At 40.3% G+C, this 25320-nt stretch overlaps 2 protein-coding genes across 6 annotated transcripts in view; both read right to left on the reverse strand.

Annotated features, from left to right (window-relative positions):
- Positions 1-4739: 4739 nt before the first annotated feature.
- On the reverse strand, positions 4740-12227 carry LOC306732994 (zinc finger protein ubi-d4-like). Its single transcript, XM_079214175.1, has 12 exons — positions 12165-12227; positions 10226-10386; positions 9769-9876; positions 9446-9624; positions 9273-9365; positions 9105-9183; positions 8560-8601; positions 6422-6565; positions 6198-6329; positions 6000-6112; positions 5830-5911; positions 4740-5237 (listed from the first exon to the last, which is right to left on the reverse strand). Exons 1-12 carry the CDS (start codon positions 12194-12196, stop codon positions 5161-5163), a joined length of 1242 nt encoding a protein of 413 aa, XP_079070301.1. The 5' UTR covers positions 12197-12227; the 3' UTR covers positions 4740-5160.
- Positions 12228-16560: 4333 nt separating this feature from the next.
- sptbn2 (spectrin, beta, non-erythrocytic 2) overlaps positions 16561-25320 on the reverse strand; it is a gene marked incomplete at its 5' end in the record, with an annotated part of 34767 nt that continues 26007 nt past the window's right edge. For 2 of the 5 annotated variants that reach the window (XM_079214001.1, XM_079213997.1), the window contains 19 exons: positions 16561-17679; positions 17801-17843; positions 17965-18138; positions 18244-18416; positions 20481-20556; positions 20667-20791; positions 20968-21164; positions 21411-21495; positions 21650-21788; positions 21895-22139; positions 22236-22610; positions 22729-22933; positions 23054-23184; positions 23274-23552; positions 23713-23802; positions 23900-24124; positions 24338-24601; positions 24775-24921; positions 25166-25256. In XM_079214001.1, the coding sequence (XP_079070127.1) occupies positions 17467-17679; positions 17801-17843; positions 17965-18138; positions 18244-18416; positions 20481-20556; positions 20667-20791; positions 20968-21164; positions 21411-21495; positions 21650-21788; positions 21895-22139; positions 22236-22610; positions 22729-22933; positions 23054-23184; positions 23274-23552; positions 23713-23802; positions 23900-24124; positions 24338-24601; positions 24775-24921; positions 25166-25256 (3277 nt within the window). In that variant the 3' untranslated portion in view covers positions 16561-17466. Of the gene's footprint in view, positions 17680-17800; positions 17844-17964; positions 18139-18243; positions 18417-19384; positions 19469-20480; positions 20557-20666; positions 20792-20967; positions 21165-21410; positions 21496-21649; positions 21789-21894; positions 22140-22235; positions 22611-22728; positions 22934-23053; positions 23185-23273; positions 23553-23712; positions 23803-23899; positions 24125-24337; positions 24602-24774; positions 24922-25165; positions 25257-25320 lie in introns of all 5 variants that reach the window. The other 3 variants (XM_079214000.1, XM_079213999.1, XM_079213998.1) reach the window with 3 other exon arrangements.

A 25320-nucleotide genomic window follows, 5' to 3' on the forward strand; every position in this document is an offset into this window, starting at 1 on the left:
ATTATTATTATTATTATTATTATTATTATTATCATAATTGTCTACTTGACGACACTTTTTACTGTTTGTAAATGTTGAATAATTGACATAGTTTTACAATAATGAATGTCCAACAGAGACTAGTTTTGTGATGTTTTTGATATTTTTAAAAGAAAATACATAATGTAAGCCTACTTGTGAATTATTGTAACAGGATGAATGCATATTTTGAGAATTTTAAGATTGTTATATTAGACTAGCACTTGTTATGAATTCAATTGCAGTTATCTTAAAATCTTTTCAGCACTAAGATCTTTTATTTCAGTATTGATTCATTGGCAACCTTAATTCATTCAAGGGAAGACACAGAAAATGAAGCTCCTGTTTACAGGTTTAAATTGCATTTAAAAGAACTAAATAATTTAAGAAATGTTGGCTAGAATAGAAGAAATGTCACTTAGTTTAAATGATACTAAGTATTCATCTCTTTTCCTTCTAAATTGTCACCTTTCAGCTACGGTTTAAAAAGTATAGTTGCATTTAAACATATTTTATCATAGCGGTTTAAATGTCATGCCAAGAGGTTTTGTACTAGATGATTCTTAATGGGGTTTTAGTGCAACGGATGTTCTGTTAAAATGTTGGAGCCAAAAGAAATGTGATAATTATCCAATAAATGCCTATATCTCAAACATAAAAGCTACACTTTGACACTTGTAGGTAACTTGTTACAATGCCTACAGCTTGTCTAGGAAAAAAAAAATGCTGAAACTATTAGTTGTGTAATTGTTTAGTTGATCAGTAGAAAATAAATCAACAACTAATCTGTTCATCGGTAAATTGTTTAAATCTTTGTTCATGCAAAAACTGTAATTTGCAGCTTCTCAAATATGAGGAGTTGAAGGCTGAAATGATGTTCCTCGCTCTTAATTTAGCATTGTGTTGCATTTGTGAGAGAATGGCACTCTGATGTCCTCACCATCTTCATCCTTGTTATACTTCCACAACCATCTTTAACTATTGTGTTTTTCCAGGAGATGATTTACAGCAGCTTGTGCTGCTAATTTGTGCTTTCACACAGCTGTCAGTAGTCTTTTCTGTAAACTCATGTATTCAGATGTAATAATAATAATCTCAATACCCATGGCATTGCTATTGAGAGACACAACAGCACCAAAGCAAACAGTTGAACTCCAGTACTCAAAGAATGTTCTCTTTATTCTGCTGTGAAGTTAGGAGGTAGTGGCTGTTTTAGAGTTGAAATGCTGTGTTGCTTAGAGGTCGTATTGGATCATAGAAGACTGTTGTATCTTGAGACCAATAAATAACGTGCAATAACAATTTATCTCTTTCACCTGTTATTTTCTGTAGGTTGCAGTGATAATGAATGTATGGAGCGGCCTGAAGCTGAATGGTTAGAAAAAGGATGTTGTTTATTTTGACAGCCATCTGACCTCATAGCCACTTGTGAGTCCTAACCAGTTACATCAGCAACTCTCTAACTTGCAATCAATGTATATAGTTAATGTAAGATAGCACAGGTAAACATAGTTTGGGATAATCCCTCGGCCCACATACATAGACGGAATGAATGAGTGACTAATGCAAGGCATAGTTTCTCAAAGTGCAGCCCACAGGCCTGAAATGCAAGCATTACAATTTAATCATCCGCGGTCTATATTCTTTCACTTTCAATCCATTCAATGTCATAAGAATGTAATAGTGATATAGTTTGCCATGAAGTCATACTAAAAGTATTGTATAGTACACATTTGGACTATACTGTCCTTAACTGAGTTAACATTTGTACTATACAATGACTTTGCATGCTAATAAATGCTTTGCATATAAACTTCATGAAAAAGGTCCTAGTATAGTAAGCAATAAATTTTTTTTTAAATAGTATGTCATTAAATTGTTAGTAATACTGTAATATGTGACATTCAAATTTCATAACTGAATATTTCACAATGAAGTTGCCAGCGTGAAGTATGCTATTGAACAATTTTGGCCATATACCATTCAGTGCTTTACAAACCAACAATACTACGGTAATACTATGTTAACCTTTCTGAATTAGCAGCTGTCAGCTTATCTTATTAGAGAGACCTGTAAAGACATGTTACAGTAGTCAAGCCGACTAAAGATGAACACATGGACTAGTTTTTCTAAATCCTGCTGAGAGCCTTTTAATTCTTGATAAATGTAGTCCTTAACCTCATGACCATAGCCACAAGGTGATAGTTATAAATGGGTTTTCTCCATAATTATGGTAAGATATTGAATTGTTTTCCATAATGTGAGCTAGTTCATATACAGTGCATTCAGAAAGTATTCATACTAGGGCTGCATAATGAATCCAAATATGAATATGGACTGTTGCAATTTTAAAATCACATGTGTTATTTGTTGAAGGCAAAAGGTGTCAAAATAACATTTTAAATTGAATAGTGAAGCAGCGGAGATGTCCTGGCCAACACATGTTGGTACAGATCCCCACAAAAATCACACCATAATCATTTTTTATGTTTTATATGAAAATACGAATTGTGGAAGGATTATCATTCCCGACCAATACAAATCAGTCAAAATAATCACATTTAGCATGGTTTTTCTACATAGTTTTATTTTTCTTACATTTAATAAAAAGAAAGAGAGAAATATCACATTAACATAAGAAATAAGACCCATAACTGAATATTTAGTTATTTCTTAATGCACTAGGTGCTGAACAGAAGCCTGAGAATGAAGTCTAGGGGAACTCAGTCCTTTTTGGCCACTAATTAACAACATCAAACTGTATAGCGTTGAAGCAGTGATCGTTAACAAAAATGGCAACATCTCAATGTGCTTATGAGATTTGTCAATATTTTCATTATCCCAATGCGTCATTACTTTCTCAAATGCTCATTGAGGAAAAAGAACAATCGGCAGGTTATAGCGCCTAGTATTTTATTTCCTGAAGACACATTTTGCACAATAAAACATTCCATCACAATCCAAAGATAATTGACCTATGTAAACCTGTGACCTTGGTTTAAACATTATTTGTCCTGATGAACAATTCTTTCCCAAAGCTCGAGACTTGTCGTATGTGTGTGTGTGTCTTTTTTTTATATATATAAAAAAAAAAAGAGCGAATATATACTATGACAACAGTTGGACTTCCTTCTTGTTCATGGCCATGACGGTAGATACTGGGTCCATCATTACAGAACCATCCGGTGTTAAAGGTGCAGCTCCAGAATGTGGCTCTTAATCACATTATGGGCTTTGCTTCCGGTTTTGAGCTTTGGAAGAGAGCAGCACAGTCGACTACTGGATCACAGGATTAACTAGAGGGCAGATTCCACTGTATTCCAAATGTCCCACACATCAAGTACGCAAACATCATCCGTGAGTACAAAAACAACCAGTAAAATATTCTAGTAATCAAGTTCAAGCGTGATGAGAAAATAAACCAAGTTATACTTGTGTAGTAATTGTTAGTGGGCTATTGAAACGACATGATAGCTCGGTTAATTGATATTACGCCCCTTCCCAATCCCCTGCCGGCCTAACGCTGAGACGAATACGTAGCATGCACTTATTTATTTACCTGTAGAATATGCAGTTATTGAAGCAGACGCTGCGGCTGTCATTACACGTATCCCTCTGCCTTTGTCCCATCCATCAACAGCATGTGTCAACCCTTTAATACTGTTTGAGGTAACGTAACCAGACCTTCTCTTTTAGCGTCGCCACAGAAGAAAACTGATAATAAAACTATGAAAGCAGTGACAAAAAGAACAGTTCTTCATAGGACTATACATATACACTTATAATCTCTTTTTACAATATGGAGTCATCCATATGTGTTGCCACAGTTCCCTAGCTGTAATAGCATTTTCTGAGAAAGAAAATGTGCAGAATCCACATTATCTGCCAACAGAGCTTAAACAGACTCTGCCATGAATCCCCGTCGTCCCAGCCTCCTACAGGAGCCATTATATTGCTTTTATTTTATATTGTCATTAAGTAACCATTTTTAAGATGTGTAGTCCTCAATCACATTCAAATAATCTAATGGTGTCACAACAATCAACACATATTGGATATGGTGCTGATGAGCAAACTGCTAAAACACAGCGACAGAGGCTTTTTGTCCCTTTTAACTGGCTGATAATGCAAGTAGGATCTGTCTTTTGATTTGACTGGAATAACCATGATCATGTCTAACGTGGGCCAGGTGCGCAGTTTGAAGACAGTTTTTCAGTCCAATATAAGAAGACCAGTGTAAAAAGCCAACATTTTAGTCAAAAAGGCCCCAAAGCCTGAATAAAACGTGCACATTGTGATGTCATGCATCCTCTCGAGCTCTGTGTTGCTTAAGCAGCCACAAGCACACAGGCGTCAACACCCAGGCTGAAGTCTAACCTGCCATTCCTCGAGTCCCTCGGCCTTTGGAGACACTTTGACGAGCACGTAAGGGTTTCTATTCATAGTTCCTGATTTGTTTGAAGTTTCTGTGTGACCAGCAGCAGTGGATAACATGCTAAATCCTTTACAGTCTCAACAGATCCCTTTGACTCCATCAAAAGAATCCCCAAATCAGAAGTGCCATTAAAGAACATGTGGCTGTGGATATTTCCTTAATGATGAAATGGGCACTAATAAAAAAAAGACCATTTGATTCCAAATTGTACATACTTAACACTATTATATACCATAGAAATATATAAATATTATAAAAATCTATTTTTACGATTAGCAAGCATGGGCATGCTACATGATTCAGACAAGCTCTATTTCTGCTCTAGTCATAAAATCAGTACACTGCAGGATAGAGAAGGTTTGAGCAAACTTTGAGCCTGTGTATGTGTAAAAAACCTGAATGAGAGTTCAGATTTCGGCTATTTATGCAGTGAAATTCAGTACGGCTCAAATTGGCTATGTAGAAAAGAGATGAAAGTACAAATCAATGGGGCTGTATCTGAGCTTGGTACTGTTTAACAGTCATATCTGAAGCTAAGTGAGGGCAGTTTGGGAAGGGAAGCATCCCGTTTCACAAGTTATTGTCTGTTCTGAACACACTCCCTCCGAGCTCAGCTCATCAGGGGTGCTTATGTGTTGATATTGAAGGGTAAACCGTGCTGCTGCAGGACGGTTGAGTGATGAGTGTGTGCACAGGGGAGGCAGCCATCACGATGGTGGGGCGTTCTGGTATATGGACGCCTTGTCTTTCAAAAGGTCCAGACATAAATGACAGCTCCAGCTCCCTGAGTGACAAAATAAAAGAATAATTGATTAATGTCAGAGACGCTTAAAGCTGCATGTCCACGAGCCTAAAGAAGGCTTGTTTATTTATTTAGTCGTACCTGATTTACATATAAACGCTTGACATTTATACCATTTTATATTAGTTTGTGTTTAAGCATCAAACATTTTTCCATCATTTGCAAAATCAAAATATAAGTTTTTATAGAAAAACCTGTTTTTATTTATCAAGTTATGGTAACAAAAGAAGTAGTGGCTTGGCATTGTTATCAAAACGTGGGTATCATAACGCCACCAGCATCAACATGTTTTCAGTTGATACCTAGCCCTTCCTACGAGAACCCAATACATGTGCAGAAGCTACTGGGGATGTAGAACCAATACAAACATTCAGCAGCTTCTGTGTTAAGCAACACAGGTGGACACATTTCAGTGTTGAGCCTCATAGCAGGCTTTCATAGCAGTGTTGTAGAAGCTTGGTTTACTGTGCAATACTTCTGGTGCAGGAATTATTTCTCTAATGAGCCTTCAAACAACTTTTTATACACTTAACACAGGTTTGACTTAGTTGTTTTACACGGGTAGTGATCTTACCCTCTGGAGGTTCAGCCATGGGTGGGTTGAGACAATACATGTGATAGCCTCTATCACAGTCATCACAAAACAGAAGCTGATCCTGGAAGAAACAGGACAACAAGAACACATTATACGTCAGACTTCAGCTTTCTACAATACATAAAGTATCTGAATGCAAGTAAACGTACGTCATTCTCTGAGGTGCCGCATATGTTGCAGCACTTGCACTCTATGCACTGCCAGCGGTACGTCTTCACAGCAGCCATCATGACAGGAGTGAACTGCAGGCAGGAGGGGTGGCCTGTGTGTAAAATAACGTTCATTATAGTCTTCATAATAATTTCCTGTTGCTACCCTATTGCAGCAGCCGGTTGTCTCCAACGTACCCGAGCGTCCGCAGTCGGAGCAGGACACCAGCTCCTCTGACTGGCCAGTCTTGTGGTTGGTTTTGGAGTCTCCCAGGCAGAAATCACAATATTTATTAGGCAATGCGAGACCATCTGGGCCTTTCTTGGGAGCTGAGAAACAAGATGACAACACCCAAGGAACATCAGTGTTCATTCTATAAAAAGTGCAGCTCTACATAGAACTCAGCAGTGAATGACTTTACACTCACTTTTAGGCTCATTGGGCAGCGGCACTGCAGGCTCGTTGATCTCCACCTCTTCCTTCTCCTCGCCCTCCTCCTCAGCCAGGTGGGAGTGGGCGTAGTGGTAGCTCAGACCGGGACGGTTCTTGTAGCGCTTCCCACAGACTGCCACCAAAACCAGAAAACACAACGTGTATGAAAACAAAGAATACATGAGTAAAGTCCACATCAGGAGGGAAAAAAGGACATTGTATTTAATTTCATTGTCCAGAGTGTTGCATTTAGTGAGAATTTAGTGAATCCGACAGAAACTAAAGAGTGAGCCATCTCCAACTTTCGCACCTCTGTTGAGAGCTGCTCATGCGCAGTACCGATAGGGCAGGATGCAAATATCGGGTAGCGAGTGACACGTAGTATAATTAATATTATAAATTATTAGATTACGTGACATCATAGATACATGCACTCACACACTCGCCATTAGCAGACCCAGAATTTAAAGCTGCATCAGAGGCATGTCCATTACTTGTATCGGAGCAACACTAGATAAGTGAAGTCTGATAAATTGCCTCAAGTGATGTCAGAGTTAGTGATGGTTGGAGCTGACCAGATGTCTGTAGCCCACCCCTCATCTCTATTTGAGATTACAGTCTAAATTAGCTGCTATTAACATAAGACACTCTGACTGAACTGTCAGCAGATTTGCATTATGGGTAATGTCGCATTGAAACAAGGAAGAAGAATGTGTGGATAGACAATTTTGCTACTTCTGATCCTTTTCTGTCCATTGTGATCCCCAAAATGATATAGAAAACGCAATAAATAAATCGAGTACTCTTTTAAAACATATGGTCGTAATTTAATATACTTCATTGGCTTTGATGTAATGATGATCAGTGAAAATCACTTAAAGACCAAAACTATTTCTATTTCTGTGATATTCAGATTTTTGCTTCTTATCTGCATCACCACCGTGACATGATGCATTAGCAATGAAATTAGAGCAAAAGATGAAGAATGACAAGGCAGTTTGTGAATATGAAAAACATGCTCTGAGGCAATAACATGCGTCATCGCATCCTCTGAGGCGCAACATTAAGAAAACATCTCTGCTACCGTCAGCACCACACATCTGCTGACCTTTACCACAATGGTGTTAACTTTGTCTGCAGTGTTTGACTACTGACAAGTTAAATTGAAATGAACTAAAAAGTTTAATTGCTTAGTCAAATTTCACTTCATGCATACATCTCTTTCAAAATTACATTTGAGTGTTTAGAACCTCTGTCAGTTGACATTAAATATCAATAGTGTCACATTGCTCTGAATACTAATGTTTGACCTGAATGTATTTATATTTGATCCATCAGTGGGGTAAGAAATGCCAGTGGGATTGCATACGGAGACTTTTCTGACTTTATGAAGGACAAAGTTGCCATTGTGTGTAGCCATCGTCATCGGTGTGAGATTTGTCATAAGATAATGGCAAAGACAAACTACTACTTCTTCTTTCACTTCCATACTCTCATTTTCATTTCCCTTAAAAGGCTAATGTCCCATTTCTTTAACCGTCATCTATAAGAGTGATTAGTCTTTATCTTCAGAGCATCTTAGTAAAATCGCTAAAGACACAGCTAGTCACATGCAACCCGTTTGAAAAACACACCTCAAAAACAAAAGAGGCATTCAACAGACTCAAAAAAAAAGCAATGTTCACTCCAGGGAACATGGGATAAGACTAAACACGGTGCAGAGGTGAAGGGGAATAAAGGGGGAACGCAAGGAAATCCTAATGCTGTCAAATTGCAGACACCAAGAAGTGAGACAAAACACAGAGAGCAAAAGAACAGGATCCAGCTTCTAGTTTATCTAAATCTGTGGGACAACCAGCCAGATTGAGGGGAAAACAGTAGTTTCATGGACTGCAGCTAATCTTCTGTAAACTGAGACGGCTCATATCTTCGACCGATTGTAGACTACTGTTTAATTGTTGTGTATAATAACATGGTCTTCATCTTTTCTAAATCTAGATAATCACATTGAAATAAATTGTGTGAAACGTTTTTTTTACGACAGAGAAAGTCTACTTGGTGACGTGGACAGAAAATAAAAACAGGCAGTGAAGACAAGGCAGGCAAGGGTAAAAAAGAGAAATATACCTCTTTCAGAAGGTTTTGAAATATGCTTTTGTTTGATAGTGTCTGAAAGAGAGAAGAGAAGGAGTAGAGAGCGCACAGACAGAGACTCAGAGAAATATGCTCATAGACTGACAGAGGCTCAGTCAGTCTGCAGCTGAAAGTGAAATGCTTTTGGAAAAAAAGAGGAGAAAGAAAAACATCAAGCAGTACATCTACATAGCCCGACAACACCAAAGAAGTAAAAGAAACATCCCCCCCTGCCCGTGGAAAGATTTGCAATGCAAGTTCAAGAAATGTATGATGTATGATGACAAAAAAAAAAAAGTGTAGCTGAGCCTGGACTAGCTTTATAAGTATCAGATTTGGCTAACAAAGAGCAGAAAGAAGATGGATGTTCTCACATGAACAGAAAGGGGAGAGAATGAAAACAAAAGGCGATAAAATAAACGAGGACTTGGTCAAAGTCTTGCTTGATTAAATTACAAACATTACAGCTATTAACAGCTGCAGTGACTCTCTGCTCTGACCCGAGTTAACATGCTCTACTCTCCCCCATCAGGACTCACTGTCACAGGCGTACGGCTTGTCTCGGTCCTCCAGTGCCGCTGTATCCAGCTTCTTCCTGGTACTGCCCACTCCTCGACCCTGAGGACACAGGCATGATTAGAGTCGACAGACAGGCCCGGGACAAACGCAAAGAGCTGGGATGAACTTTTGAGAAATTGTGTAGTTACCTTCCCCTTTCCTTTGCCTCTTCTTTTAGGCGTGTCTTCCTCATAGTCTTCATCATCCAGGTCGTCCAGGAAGTCATCTGGCTCAATAATTCTCTATGTTGAGGCATTGAGAAAGAAAAAAAGTTAAATATTTTTTCTTGACTTCATATAAATCTTATGCTGAAAACAAGAACCTTTCTAATCCGCGCAGCAGGGTTCAGGCCTCCGGTGTAGTCACTCGGGTTTGAATCCTCTTCAAACCCTCGGAGCTCTGTGGTCGTCCGCTTTTCCATGGAGTCCCCTTTCAGCAGGGCCTCCAGGCTGCTGCCATCCGCTGATAACAGAGCATCCTTCTTCAGTCCGACATCTATCTCTATGAACAAAACACAAACAGACAGCACAGTGTTTCTATTTCAGTTTTTCCTAAATGTCAGGAAAGCGTAGCCTTTGACAGCTTTTCTTGAAGGTTGACAGATTAAATAGAGAATGATCTGAGCTGAGCTCGATGATGTGATACCTGACTTGACAGGAGGGAAGATGAGTCGAGGGTCCTCTTGAGGATGAGATCGCCGTTTCTTCCTCCACCTCCTGGATGGGTAGGTGTAGAGCTGCCCTGGTGCCATGCCTGAGGGATCAGAGCAAACAAGTCTACATAACACTGAACCTATATTAATGCAGAACTTGTCAGCTTTTTTTTCTTCCATTTTATTTTTAAACCGACAAAGCTTGTTAGCGTGATTGCCGTTATTCTCATTTAAAGTCAAGAAGGCACATTTAGCTGCTGGCTTGATTAAAGCTCCCCATTCATCCCTTCAGTAAATTTCTGAAAAACAAGTTTTAGCCTGAGAATGGTCCTTCACCAGAGACACTGGTCTTGATAAAGCGCTCAACAAATCTAACTGAGTAAAGCAAAATGTAAATCCTGTAGGGGGGCGACGGTGCGTTTGAAGCACACAACGTGTTGCGTCTCTCACCTGGTCCCCTGTGTCTCTTTTCCATCCAAATGTAGCAGTTGCTCTGAGCCACACCGGTCTGAGAGTCGAGGAACGGCATTCGGACACTCCTCTCAGCACAGAGCCTGGCATTGTAGTTATGGCATTGCTCCATGGCGTCTCTGTAGTACTGCTCTCCCAACCTGACACCACAAACCAGAGCCAGCAAATGCTGTTATTCGCTCCATTTATATTTTAAAAAACACAAGATAATTAGCAGGTGTGGGTATTTCAAAACCAGTGCAGTCTTATTTTAAACCTCCCTGTCAGTTTAGCCTGTTCTCTTTCTCTGTTGTGCTGCCACCTGAGGAAGACGGCTCACTCGCAGTCGGGCTCATCAATAGAGCCCGGGTCCCCCACAGGACTATTTTTCGGAAAAATGTTCGGACTATTTTTCTTTCTTCTTACCCGTCACTCCCCTGCACACTTCATATTTAAACACTCATGCCACTTAACATACACTTACATTAACGTTATCCGTTTGTCTGAGCACTTCATCTTATACTTGATTTAAATATCATTGCACTGTTGTTGTTGTTGACTGTTGATTGTTGTTTGTCTCTTCTAATGTGTGAACCTGCCGCCTAGCAAAATTCCTCGTTTGTGTAAACATTCCTGGCAATAAACGGTTTCTGATAAGACAATGCCTTTTGTACTTCAGACTAACTCGGTATCGAGTACAACAACAGGTGCTCTTTTGTTGGCACATCAACAACAAAGAGCAGGGGGGTCAGTCACTATTGTGGTTTAACATAAATATACTAGATCAGCGCTGTGAGCTTATTCCCTTGTCGGGAAGCTAAGGGCTGCATCTCTTCAAAGTGAGAGAAACGGGCTTATGTAAAACTTTTATGACAGATCTCATTATTGTATTTAGTCTATCGTAAAGATGTAATAATTTCGTATATTGTTGTAAATCGGTCTGTGTTGCCTATCCGCTATTTCGTCATGACTAAAACAGAAAGGGGACGCTTTCTACATGGAGTTTCTCTAACTAATACAACTCATGTAAATCATTTTTAAAAACTTGCTGTGTGAATATTTTTCATTTCAACAACGGGAATATATGTTTTGCTGCAAGTGTTTCCTAGTTATGTATTTTGAGCTTATACCGTTTTAATTTATAATACATAATGTAATTGATGAGTTGGCACACGGCCATATAAATAACCATTGGAGAAGTTAAAAAAGTAAAGTTCAGAAGAAACTCATCTCCACACATCGAGCAAGGGGGTCAGGTAAGCGTCACCATGGTAACTTAGGACTTTGCCAAACGCTTGTACTTACCGTAAAACGTTTAAAATCAACAGACACAAAGTTAACGGAAATGCCAGCACAGTTTACTATAGCTGGGTACGGGTCCCTGTAAACGGTAATAACCTCCAGAGTAACTTTATTAGAAGTGTGATAGCTCGCTGGTCCCCAAGGCAAGTCTTTCATTCATCCTGGACTCGTTGGCCCGCCGCTACAGCACCCTGAGAGCACCCTGAAGACACCCCGAGAGCACCCTGCGAGAGCTCACAACGTCGGCCACAGCTCGTTAGCGCGAGAGCCACCTAGCTACGACACTTCACTGACGTTAGCACCACGCTAGCTGTTGGGCCAGCAAGACACAAGCAGCCACATTATCCCCATAAATACATGTATGATCAGATTGACGCGTGTTCTATTATATTGGCTCGTGATTCGTGTTTCAGAAACGTCATCTGCGTGACTGCTAACTTACACTTCCATTCCAGAATGTGCACACACACGCACGACTGTCCGACGCTGGCTAACCGGACTAAGTCAGCGGAAACGGCGGTGAGCTAGCTCGTGACACGGTCATAGGCTGTATGGACATACATTTGTTGGGATGTGACCGCGGTGTGAGTCCGCCGGTTGGACGTAAGGTGTGTAAAAAAAAAAGTCCAACACTTACAGTTTGACAACATTCTCAACAACAGCTGCCATCTTGCTTTGGTAGACGGGAAAAGTGGCGGAGGCTGTGTGTGCCCTCCGTCAGGACTTGTAGGCAGACGACGCGGTGACGTGACACATAGCGCCCCTTACTGAGGCGTTGTGGCCTTGCAGCATCCTTTATTATACAAAGCGATTACAACATGGTTCTGAATTATTTCCATACTTTTTTTTATCGTCAGCAGCTCATGTACATGGAGCATAACATATTCTTGATAAAAGTACAATAGAACTATTTATTTATGTTTTGATTAACACCTGAACTGTTACCAAATTATTGGTAAATGCTACTTTGATGTCACCAAACTCCTAGTTATGGTTTATCTGAAAAATTACCAGTTGTGGCCTCACGTTTATAATTTGGTGTTATTCACACCTAAATACTTTTAATTTGTTGACTCTTCTCATTTTTAACTGCTCCAAGATGTGTTTCCTCCGTCCCCCATACAACCTTTTTTCAATATAAACTTTGAGATGATATCTTTTTTTCTGTGATCAGCATCCTCATGCTCTCCTATTTTCAAGCTCCAGTACAGAGATAACCAATGTGATGAAACCAAGACTCAGGTTTCTCCTAACAGCTCTCAGAGAAGGTTTGCTCTGCTCTTTCATCCACCGGTTCATCATAAACTTACTGTATGCTGGTCATTATTTTATCATCCTTGACCTCATTTACTGCAGTTGCATCAGTAATATCATTCATAATGACTGCATTGCAGCAACATCCTTTACACCCACACAATATTCATGTGATATGTGAACACTGAGCAGAATGATAACACTTTATATTTTCAAATTAAGATCCCATTCTGCTCTCAACTATAGTTGACATTAATAGTTGTATGAATGTACTTGCAACAGATGTTCGGATGGGTGACAAACTAAAGGATTCTCACTAAAAGTGTCCTTTAACTTGTTATCTACCTAAAGTGTGTACATCAAACTGCTGTTTTTTTTAATTAGAAATGCTTTATAGAGGAAAGGAATGAATTCTTCCTCTCATTACAAATCTAAAAATATATCATGTACAGAACAGTACATTGTTGTGATGATACATGGTGTCATTGGTGTTACTTTTTATTGTTTTAATAGAATAATACATGAATATAACTGGAAGTTAAAACCTGTTTTTGTTATGTTCGACTACTTTATCATCTTAGTGTTGCCCATTTGGTCTCGACTCCAAGGAACTCACTAGTTTTACACAAAAGATTCAGTTTATTCGTCATGGGATATATCCTGTGAAAATATTTGTATGTCTTCTGGAATGAGCTTTCCAAAGTGTGAAAAAAATAACCCTGCCTAACAAAAAGGGTTTGGAAGAGGTTCCCAATAAGGTGACAAGAGGCTAATGAAAGACCCTATTAAGTTGCATAATGGTCAATTATGTAAATATCAGGATTTCTCAGACATTGAGTGTCCTTGCATAATTCCAGTATGACATTCCACTTACAAATCCTTTTAGTCCCACTACAGGCACCAGGGACAAGGTTTTCTGTAAAATGCTACTTAGAACAATAAAGTGTACTCTGAAAACATGACTCTCTTTCTCGTGCACCGAATAGAATAAAAGCTGGAGCAGTTGATAACCTTTTTATAAAAATAAAAATAAAAACAAACAATATCATGATTTTGATTAAACCATGTTTTATTATTCCTAATATTAGATGTAGATACACAAGTCAACAAACATTATTTTCTAGTCGTAATGAAAATGCTCCACAGCACACTGACATCGTGTGGAAGGGTCTGGTATTACAGACACGTACCTGAAAATGGACAGCAGTTATAGTTTTTGCAATAAGTTGCATTAGTAACAGTAGTAGTAATAGTAACAACAGTAGCAATAATGATTATAATAGCAATTAATAATAGTAGTGGTATTAACAACTCTGAATTACAGAGGAAGGAACAGACATTTGTCAAAAATAATGAGAAATATAGGAAGGACAGGCTGATCAAATGCTGCAAGACAGACCACTGATGAAAAAATACAAGCTCCCACTAGACAGCAAGTATCCTGCCTTAAAAAACAAAAAAAAGGAAGCTCAATTTGTCACCAGTTTGTTTTCACCTATGTCTAATACTTAACAAGTAAAAGTTGTTGTTTTTCTTCATTAAGTACTCTCATTACCAAAAACGTGTCTCTTTGACATTAATAAAGCTCACCAGTAGCACAATGCTATTTTAAAAAGGATGCCATATGCAACATCGAATCACAGCCAGCTGAGGACATATCCACAAAACTGGATTGCCAGGGTCATTCTGCTTTAATTGTACAGTATTAATGTGTGAGCGTGTGTGAAAGAGAAAGTCTCAAGTATGCGAAATATTTTTGCTTCTCGTGACCAATTTGGCCAAACTAATTTGAATCATTCACATTCAAATGAGCCGATAAGAAAATACACTGTGTGACCTTTAAACATCAGACCCTAACATCAACTGAACTGATGTCCAGAGCAGAGAAAAGGTAGCAATGATCACTATAAACAGCCGAGCCACTGGGGAAGAATGACTCCTCCATTCGAAATTGTGCACAATGTACGCTAACTGCATTGGCTCACTTATGTATGCAGCGACCTTATTGACCTGGTTCCCAGACCGTAGCTTTGTTTCAAGCTATACTTAAACTGGGTGCAGGGTCGCCCACCAGAGATATAAAACCCCACCGACAGAGACAAGGCAGTCAGTTTGAGAAAGTTTGGACCAGGTGCTTTCCCACTTTTCAGTAGTCTCAAAGTGGATGTTCAGATATTTCTCATCTCTGGCTTCGGGGGTCTTTGAGCAATAGATCACTGGTTCCACATTCATTTGGGACTGCGAGATAAGGCCAACCTGTTTAAACTGCAAACAGTTTATTTCCAGCTGTTTGTGTTGTCACTACGGTTTGGTGTGACATTCCCTCCAAGGCATGGTATGCACATCCAGGCAATTACCAGCTTTAAAGAGTTACTTTCAAGGTGGAACAAATGACTAAATAATTGATTACTTGCAACCCACTTGAACTAATTCATAAAACTCTTAAAATTCAGAATTGTTGTCCTGTAACTTCCTGTGGCATTTTGGCAGTTAGAAAGGTAAATTAAAACTTGGATTTAAGTGACCAACTATAATAACAGTTAACAACCAATTTATATAAAATTCCACTACTGCCTACAGTCTCACAAAATACTGTAAATGCCTTTATGAATTTCAAACATGTACCATATTTGAGGAAAGTAATAAACACCTATCATATTTGTACATTAACTATATTGGATTGCTATTAAACTTGTTTTAGATTACTGTAAATGCCAATTACACAGAATTAGTTGCTCTCCAACCCTGAATATGAAGTGATCTCATGTTTCCAGAGTACATCAACACAGAAGAGATGGCAATGATGACACACATACAAGTATAAACCTACATGAAGTCATGCCACATACGCAAGAGCACAAAGCTGGACTGAGAGATCATTTAGGGCTCTTCCCTCTCTGCCAGTTAGTAAACAGAGCTTTCCATGGTTACTGCACTTCATGTTGTACCTGCATACATAATCCACTGGCATACATTAGATCATTGCCACAGGGCACTTTACTTTTAGTTTTTTAAACATTCCTGTCTTCGTACGACGAAAGCTTCCTTTAAGACTGTTCGAATGGAGGGTGGGTTTGTAAAAAGGGGTTCAGTGTATCTGTAGTGGGTTCAAGTAAGGCTCAATACACTCGTCTGTCATGTAGCACATAAAGCGCATTCTTCACTGCCGAGCCAATATCACTTCACCTAACCAGACCTGACCAGCTGACCTGCTGACCTGCTTGCATCCCTGCAGTCGGCCACAGAGAATGTGCTTCAGCTTGGTATCTACAAACAGCCCCCATGCCATTACACCAGTAGATAGAGAGAACAGATATAGGTATTAGAAGACTAAAACAAAAATAATTAAACCGTCTTGTGGAACTTCATTGGTAATGTCAGCTTACAATAAAAACCAGAAGCAAAGAAAAGCTAATTTTATGAAATTATTCCAGTAATATTATTTTGTGTTTGTGTCTGGTTTTGTCTGCGTTTGCTTACCAAAAAGCAGCATTCATAACATAAACGTGCAAAGTCCACAGCACCACAACTCACACGCACGCACGCACACACACACACACACGCACACACACACACACACACACACACACACTAGAAAACTAATCTTCTCTGCTTTGTACAGAAAAAATAAAAGTTGAAAATCAAGCAGAAAAGACCACTCAAAAGAAATGATCAAATACAGGCAAAATTAGAGACAAAATAAAAAAATCACTTATTAAATATATATATATATATTATTTTTCCAATGAAACTTGTGATCACTTACTGCACACTTCTAAAATTTAATGAGCTTTATTTTTTCTCAAAACACCTCATCAACTGTCATTCCTAAAAAACAAAACATTACATACAAGGGCAAGCCCAACATTCTCCACTAATTTAACCAAATGTGTTTCTCTCCACAACATAAATCAAGATTACCTAATGGCAAATGAATTAGCTTGTTTTCTCAAACCAGCAATAGCAAAAGATAAATAATAATAATAATAATAATAATAATAATAGCAAAAATAATCGATCAGGTTAATGACATCAATACCAAGAACAGGAAAAGAGACTGATGTGATGCCCCCAAACAGAGAGCGCTTTAAAGTAGGGAAATAAAACCAGAGTGCACCCCAGTGGAAAGCCACCATCCATTGTTTTATTAGTGACACGGCATGAAAACGGCTTCGCTAGTCAAGACTCGTACTTACTTAGGCCTTTGTATTCCTTGCAGAACATTGGCCATTGATAAAAAAGTTTCCACCATGACCCAGTCAAGACTCACTGAAGAGAAAATATTCATTCTGAAGGAGGGACGTTTTGGTGGATTGAAACTGAACTGGTCCTGAATCCTTACTGATGCCACGAACAGCCGTTACTGACTTAGATCAATAAGCTCAGCTGGTTGGCGGAAATTGCCTGAATTTGGATGAGGGCTTTCATTGTTGGGTGCAGCTAAATGTAAAATATGAATTGGGTGAACGAAAAGGTAAATGACAGGTAAAAATGGGCGAGGGAGAGAATAAGAGAGAAAGCAAATAAAAAGTTCTCGGTAAGCCGCATACAGTAGCTGTCGACAAATTCCTCGGGGTCTGCATTGAGAGCAGTGTGTTTGTGTTACCTGTCTGTACTTTGCTTTCTGACTGCTTCAGTTTGTTGAAATTTAGACATATGTGGTTTTCAGCGATAACACAAGTGTTCTATTTTTTCTTGCCAAAGAAGCTGAACCTCTTCTCGCGATCCTTGTCTTTCCCATCCTTGTTGCGCATGGTAACACCTCCGGCATCACCTGAGCTGGGGGAGATGGGAGGCATCGTCATGGCCCGGCTGAGGGCCCGTGGACCAACGGGCGAGTCTGCTGATCCTGCTGGAATGGCGCTGATGATGGAACGGATCCAGGAGCTCATCTCAGCCTTTAAACAGACACAAAACATGTGTTATACTTTACGATCATCAAGCTTAGTCACAGCACGCACACATAGTTTGTATTTAACTACTTATTTGACGAGAGTCATTCTGTTTTATACATCTTACCTCATCCTTTGCCTGAAACAGGTACTCTTTTCCATCCCCTAGCCTGCAGACAGTGTTGATGATGTAAACCATTAGTCAAATATAAGCTTTAAAGTCTAACAGGGTGAAAAACATACTCTATCGGGAATCCTTGTTCTGAGGTTTTTAATTGCCTGAATTCTCACCTGAGCTTGAATACAAATTTCCTCTTCTTATAGTCGTTTGCTACCTCACACACAGCCTCTCCGAGGCTGATGGGTACCTCTCCGTGGTATGGAATGCCATTGCTAGCGCTCTTGCCGTCTTTATAGAAACCAAGACTTCCTTTTCTGAGGACACAGTACACGCTCTGCCAGGACCTACAGGGACAAAGAAAAAGGCAATTGAAAACGCGTTGCGACAGTCTTCATTGTCTTGGCTCTCCGATGACTATTTAAAGTCACTTGACCGATAACAACCCTCACCTGGTAGCTGCCTTTTTGCTGTGGGACTCCATCTCCTGTTTTCGATTGAGCATCCCCTCCATGGCATCTGGCTCCGCTCCACCCCTGCCCGGTAATGTGGCTGAAGGATCGAGGCGAGAGGATGCCAGCCCACTGTCCCTGCCTGGTCCGTTCACCGACTCGGACTCGGAGCCCTGTGGTTCAAACCAGAACATGAATGGGGAGGTAGAAAACCATCGGACTAGATGGAAGCAGTGAGCAGCAAAGCAGCCATTCACAGCCATATGTGAAAAGTCATGATGACGCTTGTTTTTGTCGGCACTGTATGATTACCTGAAATAACAGTGTCCACATAAACACACAGTGCACTGATATACAATTAAAATAACCAGGCATGAATGCATGCTACACTGAACATGGATAGTTCAAATGTAAAAAAAAAAAGAAGTACTTAGGCAACCTGATATACTTTTCGATTGAAACAGAGGCAGATAACAATTTGTAATGTAAACATTACTATTTTTATGATAGTCTTTGCCTCTTCAGTCAAGTCTTTATAAATCAATCATCATTGCACCACACAAAACACAGACATAAACACATAATTATGGTTCAACTCTGTAAAGCCTTAAACCATTCACATCTCTTAGATTAAGTATTCTAGATTTTATTGATTTACTTTATTAATCTTAAATACAAAGACTATAGGATGCCTTTTAAAGTACTGAATTGTCACAGTAGAGGAACATATTATCAGCTAAGGAGACATTCTTGTTCCTGTTAAATGACGTTCACACTCATCACAGGAAGTGTACACATATGGGGAATAACTAAAACAAGGTACATATAAACCAGCTACAATTATCACCACATTAGCACATTTACAACTCCGAGCTTCACATTAACAGTAACTCTTGTCCTGGTCAATAAGAGCACATATACAACCGCAGACTGATACATGATGACAATCTGTTCATGAATCTGCATCATGCCTTTGAATAGCAATGGGACTCATGAATGAAACATGGTTAAATAAAGCGATGGTTTGCATCTGTGATAGAGGGCGATGGCTTCTCAACAGAAGAAAAGAGGCACTGCAGTTGACCAGGAGCTGAGCGGAGGCTGTGACGGGGGCGAGGGGAAGCTACAAAGCTGACCACGGCTTGGTACTCACACGCTCCGGCTGCTTTGGCTTACACACACGTTTAGGCTCTGATTTCTTTCCCACTGACAACGATAATGACTGCTGATGAAAACGCAATGAGAAATTGTTAAGAAGTCTCATCTGTGGCAGAAACTTGAAAGTTAGAAACACTTCTAGGACTTTGTTCAGACGGAATACCATTATGATTGGCTTCTCATAACAGCTCAACAACTGTGTAAAATTGATGAAGTTCCATTCATACATAAATGTCTCCATTTCTTTGACTGAGTTTTGGACATACATTTACTTCTGCTTTTCACAAGGTGCTTTTTTTCATCTGCCAGTGAGGATTTTCACTAGGACAGTGTACCATGCATGGACTCCCCTGATCCCAACTTCCTCCTCACGGGTGCACTGTCCAACTCACTCAGGTTCCCTGAGGTGCTGGGTGAGTTTCTTCCTCTGCAAATCCCAGGTGGCACTGATTCTTTCACACTACAAATTAGTTTGTAGTGTGGAAGTCATCAACAATACAGATAATCAAAACTTTGCTGCTGATCCTGGTCATAAAATATTGCTCCATTTATATTTGTTCTAAGAATGTTGCTCTCCTGGCTATTTTCTGGTAAAAACATAGATGTTTCTTTCAATTAGATATTCGCAATGTCACAATATAACAATGGAATGTCAAAAGAACACTGTTGATTAGAGTAGAATGGAAAAAGACAGGGACACACACTTAAATACAGTGATGCATGTAGTGTAATATACTCAAAATATATTTTGGACTTCTTTTACAACTTGTATATTTAAATACTATTCATCCATGTTTTTGTCAGTAATGTATTATTATTAGATGTGGACATGTTATGTTTACATCAATGCAATATAATAATATTAATTGAAGGAATGAATTTCTGTTATAATGTCAATATAAGAGATGAGGCATGCAACATGGAAAAGACATTACAGGACATTACATGCCAGAGCCCTATGGTAAAACATTTAATTGGAAACCTGTTAAAACATATATGTATTTTGTTTTAAATGACTGTTCAACCACAGAGTAGAAACCCTGTAATGTTCAAAGGATTTGGATCTACAAAAGACTCACCTGCGATGTGTCATTGTCGCTGTGAACTCCATTCACCGACACGGACTGATTGAGTGTGGTCTGGTCCAGACTGGTTCTGAGTGGGAGAGCGAGTATAAAGAATGTTAATACAATATAATGAAAACAATGTCAAATTATACTGTACATCAACACCGCTCTGCTCAACCAGAAGTCCTCTTTGTTTACCTGGCTGCAGAGTCATGTACATGACTTTCTGTTTCAGATTGTGCCACTTCTACTGGGGGTGGTGTGGGCGGTCGCCTTGCTCTCTCTTCTTCCTCTCGCCTCTTCTGGATCTCATGCTCTTCAAGCTGAAAGATGTAAAGTCAGTGGTGATAGCGAAACTTAACACTTCATACGTGAGGGAAAAGCAATGCCTACATTAAGAGTGGTGGACATCCTCTCTCTGTATGTACTTGGCCACTCAGAACTAACTAAAACCAGTCTCAAATACACGGCATGTGATGGAAGTCATTTTTCTACTTACAGTAGTAAGTTTCTCCAGTAGCACAAAGCGGTCTTCCCAGGCTGCAGCAAGTTTCTCAAAGGCCTCATGGCGCTTAATTAGGCTCTCTACCTCATCCACATTTGAGCCCAGCTCTGCAGCTCGCACCAGAGGTTCTTGCCCTGCCAACCAAGACTCTGCCACATAGGCATCGCGTCCAAACTGCAACACCTCCAGCACTGCGATTCAGAGGTAAGGGAGCAGAAGACGGAGAGGAAAACAAAAAGAAAGAGAGTTAGAGTGAACAAATAATAATGTAGCATTTTGCCTCACAAGTCTTGACAGGAAAGAATTCTGGATGCCATGATAACCTTCAAACTGGACGTACCCGTTTGTATTTTAACTGCTACCTTTACCCTGTAGCAACCACAACAAAGACTGAATGTACCCTTATGTAAACTAGAACACATGACAAGCAGGCATACCAATTTGTAAATGGTCCATTTTGTCTTGCCACTTGTTGTTGATCTTCTCTCTCTTTTCCTGGAGTTGAGCCAGTTTCTCCCGGATCTGTGAATCAAAGAACATTCAGTAACTAGAAGACACATGAAAAGATTGACTTGAAGCAATAACCCACAATGGTCCATTAAGTTTTCTCACTTTTATTTTAAATATGCAATAACATGACTGAACATAACAGTGAAAGTGGCCCACTGCCTAGTACCTCATCAGCTGCATAGTGATTGTTGTTGACGAGAGAATTCCCCATCTCGATACAGGCAGTAAAGCTGTCTGCCCTGGTCTCAATCTCTGACTTGATGTCCTGATGATTGGCAATGACCAGCCCTGCAGAAGACACATCCCTGGGACAACAGAGGAGAATATTAAGATTGAGATTTAAATATACTTGTTGCACTGATTATAACAGCATTCATTACCGTAACTGGAAAATTAAGCATAAAATATCACCTGGGGCTGTCGTGTGCGTCTATCTGCAGATTGACACCGTCCATCCAGAGCATCAGATCTCGCACCATGTTGAAGAAACGGAACTTCTCCACTGTGTCCAGCAGGAGGAGCCTGCGGGCCTGACCAGCCTCAAGCAGGCCCTCCCAGGCAGAAGTCACAGCATGTTCACTCCTGTTAATGTCGTCCGCCTTCTCCCCAGCATAAGCCTTCTGCAGCCGTGCTGCATCATCTTGTACCTGGTTCACCTATGAGGTCAAAGAGGAAGAGGGGACATTCAGTTTTCTGTTCACATGGCTCTCTTGGAATCTCACATAGGAGCTCCTTATTAACAGACAGCTGACCTGTCCACTGAGGGCCTGGATGTCATTTTCGAAAGTGTTGTGCTGTCTGTGTAGATGCTGAACGGTGTTCAGATCTCGGCCAAGGTCAGACGGCAGCCCTTCCCTCTTCTCCTTAACACGTCCAAGCACCTCCATGGCATCCTGATGGAAGCGGTGCAACTCATAGGAGGCTGCTAACATTTGTGTGCGTGTGTCGATAAGCTCCAGCAGATCAGCCCAAGCCTCGTTTAACCCGTCTTTCCACTCGGCCACACTAGCGTTCTCAGGATGACCTGACTCAATCAGGTCATCTGCAAGCCCATTTACACCATCTACACGCTCTTGGCCAATGGTGCTGGTGTCACGAGCAAACTCCCGAAACTTGTCCCTAAGCATCTGTAGAGAGAAAAAATAAATAAAATCAGGCCAGAAGTGGGAGACATAATTAATTTGAGCTAAATTTCCCTGAGCTTCAGGGTCTCCAAAGTATGTGACGGAGGAAAAAAAAACGTACTGTAACATGTTCATAGTCCTGTCCTAGTTCATGGGAGCCAGCAACCACCTCCCTCTCAGCAATCCACTGTTCCAGGTCATCCACCTCCCGCTTTAACTGGGTCAGTCGTAGTCTCTCCTGAAGTCGCCCGCGACGTTCCTCAGCGAGGTCTTTCAACCCTGCATAAAGTTTGTCAACTTGGGCTTGCCGTAAGGTGATTCTCTCGCTGTTTTAAGACACAAAGAGAGCAACACAGATCAGTGGTTGTGGGTGTACAACGTTTTTCATCAGAAGCCTTGTGTCACAGTTGACACTTCAACATTTAGATCTATTTGTGCGTTGTTACCTCTCCGGATGTTCACCGTTGACCATGATGCGGCTGCTGTTGGCTAGTTGGTGAATGGTTTGAGCGTAGTCTTCAAGTGCCTGTTCCAGGGTCTGGTGCTTCTTGACCATCACTAGTGCGCTTTGCTCATCCTGGGAGACAAATGGGAAATTATATGATATTTTCTCAAAACAAAGGATTGTGAAAAAGCACAATGTTCTCTTATTTTGCCTCGTCTTACCTTGGCTTTTTCCTCTGACATCATGTGTAGCTCTTGTTCTCCCATCCATGCCTCCGCCTCCGCTGCATCAGCATAGAACTGCTGAGCGCGATTTGCCTCTATTAGACGGGCATGGCGTTTGTCTGTCTCGGCGATCAGCTGGTCCCAGAGGTCCCGCAGCTCAACAAGGCGCTCCTCTAGGACAGACTGTCTCTCGCCATCTACCTGGCTCTGAGGCTGGCCTCGTCTATGGATGTCATCGATGCGAGGCTGGTGGCCCTGGATCTCCTTCTGCAATGTCTAAATTCAGAAACAGAGAAGGTGGGTTGCATCTCACATTTGCCTTAGGTATATACTCATTTACAACGTTTAATAATTCAGTGATGCCAATGATATCTTAATCTTCCTTTAATTACCCTGCATTACAGCATTTTTAACAAAGTAATTGTATCCACTGTACCTGGTTCTTCTTGATTAACAGCTGTACGGTGGGCAGGTCTTTTCCATGTTCTGTGGAGGCCGCCAGAGGCATCCTCTCTTTCACCCAAAGCTGAGTGAATAGCAGGCGGGTGAATAAAACATGAGGCAAAACAGTTAGTTGAACGTTCACATCGAATTTATGCAATCAATCAGGTGATTCAACTCACAATTTCGTCCTCCAGATCTCTGTTGAATTGATGTGCTTCTTTGGAGTCCAGTAGTCGCTGTCTCCTTAGTTTGAGAGGATCCTGAAGGTTGGAGAAGTTGTCAGTGACACGCCTTTGTTGACCATCTACCTCAGCAATACCAGCGTCTTCCTGGGTCAGTGCCAGAGCCTGAGACTGAAGGGACTCCACCTCCTTCTCTCTAACGTCCATCTGGTGCTCCAGCATCTACACAGCAACAGTACAAAGATGTTAGAAATAGACATTTGACAGTGTCCACATTTGGCACTCAGCTAAACAAATACAGGATTCATAAAATGCCATCTGTAGATTTTCTTTAGCACATTTAAAAATCACAATATATGTTTTGTATCAAATTAACAGTATTCCTTAACAGCAAAGATGGCATGGATTGAGATTTGTTTGAACAGTGTGCTCTACCTGGTGCTTCTTGAGCAGGATGTTAACACTGGTCAAATCTTTGCCATAGTCGTCGCTATGCAGCTGACCCTCAAGGTTTTTCAGCCAGCCATCCAGAGCAGAGCAGCTCTGTGTAAAGAGCTCTGCTCGGTTAGCATCGAACAAGCACTGGGCCTTGGTCCGGGTGGTGGCCTCCAGCTCCTCCCACTGACGCTGCAGGTCCTCCAGGGTCTGCTGGACAACAGGTTTTAGCTCCGGCTTCTCGGCCACCAGTGCCTGACCCTCCTGTTGGAGACGGGAAACAAGGACAAGTTTGAATTAAAGTTAATTTTGCTTTGGGAATGTCATTCCTGGCAGATTGTCCCGAGAAAAAAATTGAAATGAAATGCTGACAATCAGGCAGATAAAGGGATGTCCAACATTTAATTTAATGACAATATATATAAAAATGGCCACACCTTATCAATTTTGTCCAGCCAGTCTTTGTTAGATGCCAGTTCTGCCATGAAGGCCTGATGCTTCTGCCACTTGCTGTGAAGATTTCTGGCCTCATCATAAGACATGTCCTGTGCCGTCAGCATCTTCTCATTTATCCACAACGTGAGCTACAGAAAAGAGAATAGCATTATTTATTAAGTATTATTTCTTTATATTATTAAGTGTGACATACTTTCGGGAAACATAACAAAGAAATACAAGTGATCAACACAAGTTCTAAATGTTCTATATAATCTTATGATTAAAGAAGCCATTTCTACTCACAATTCCAGGGAATTTTCACACATTTATCCCATAAGCATCTTTAATTATTTAGTCACTATGCTATTTTATTTTTTCAATATTTTTTACCTCCTGTCCGTCTTGGAGGAAGTGCTGCAGTTCACGGTTGTCCTTAAGCTTAGCCAGCAATTCATTGGCAGCCTCCTTATTCTTAAGATGCCTGGAGAAAATTAAGCAGAAAGCTAAATGAATAGCTTTTCTTCCAATATTACACTGTTAATAAT

Source organism: Taurulus bubalis, assembly GCF_910589615.1.
Source record: "Taurulus bubalis genome assembly, chromosome: 2".
In the NCBI taxonomy this organism is placed as follows: domain Eukaryota; kingdom Metazoa; phylum Chordata; class Actinopteri; order Perciformes; family Cottidae; genus Taurulus; species Taurulus bubalis.

What these genes read in the sequence shown, in the direction of transcription:
- LOC306732994 (XM_079214175.1), bottom strand. Translation starts at nt 12,196, where the DNA reads ATGGCAGCTGTTGTTGAGAATGTTGTCAAACT. An exon ending in TTCAAAACCTTCTGAAAGAG is followed by an intron (nt 6,566 to 8,559) that starts GTATATTTCTCT and finishes TTTTGGTGGCAG; the next exon opens with TCTGTGGGAAGCGCTACAAG. An exon ending in CTCCGACTGCGGACGCTCGG is followed by an intron (nt 6,113 to 6,197) that starts GTACGTTGGAGA and finishes TTTTACACACAG; the next exon opens with GCCACCCCTCCTGCCTGCAG.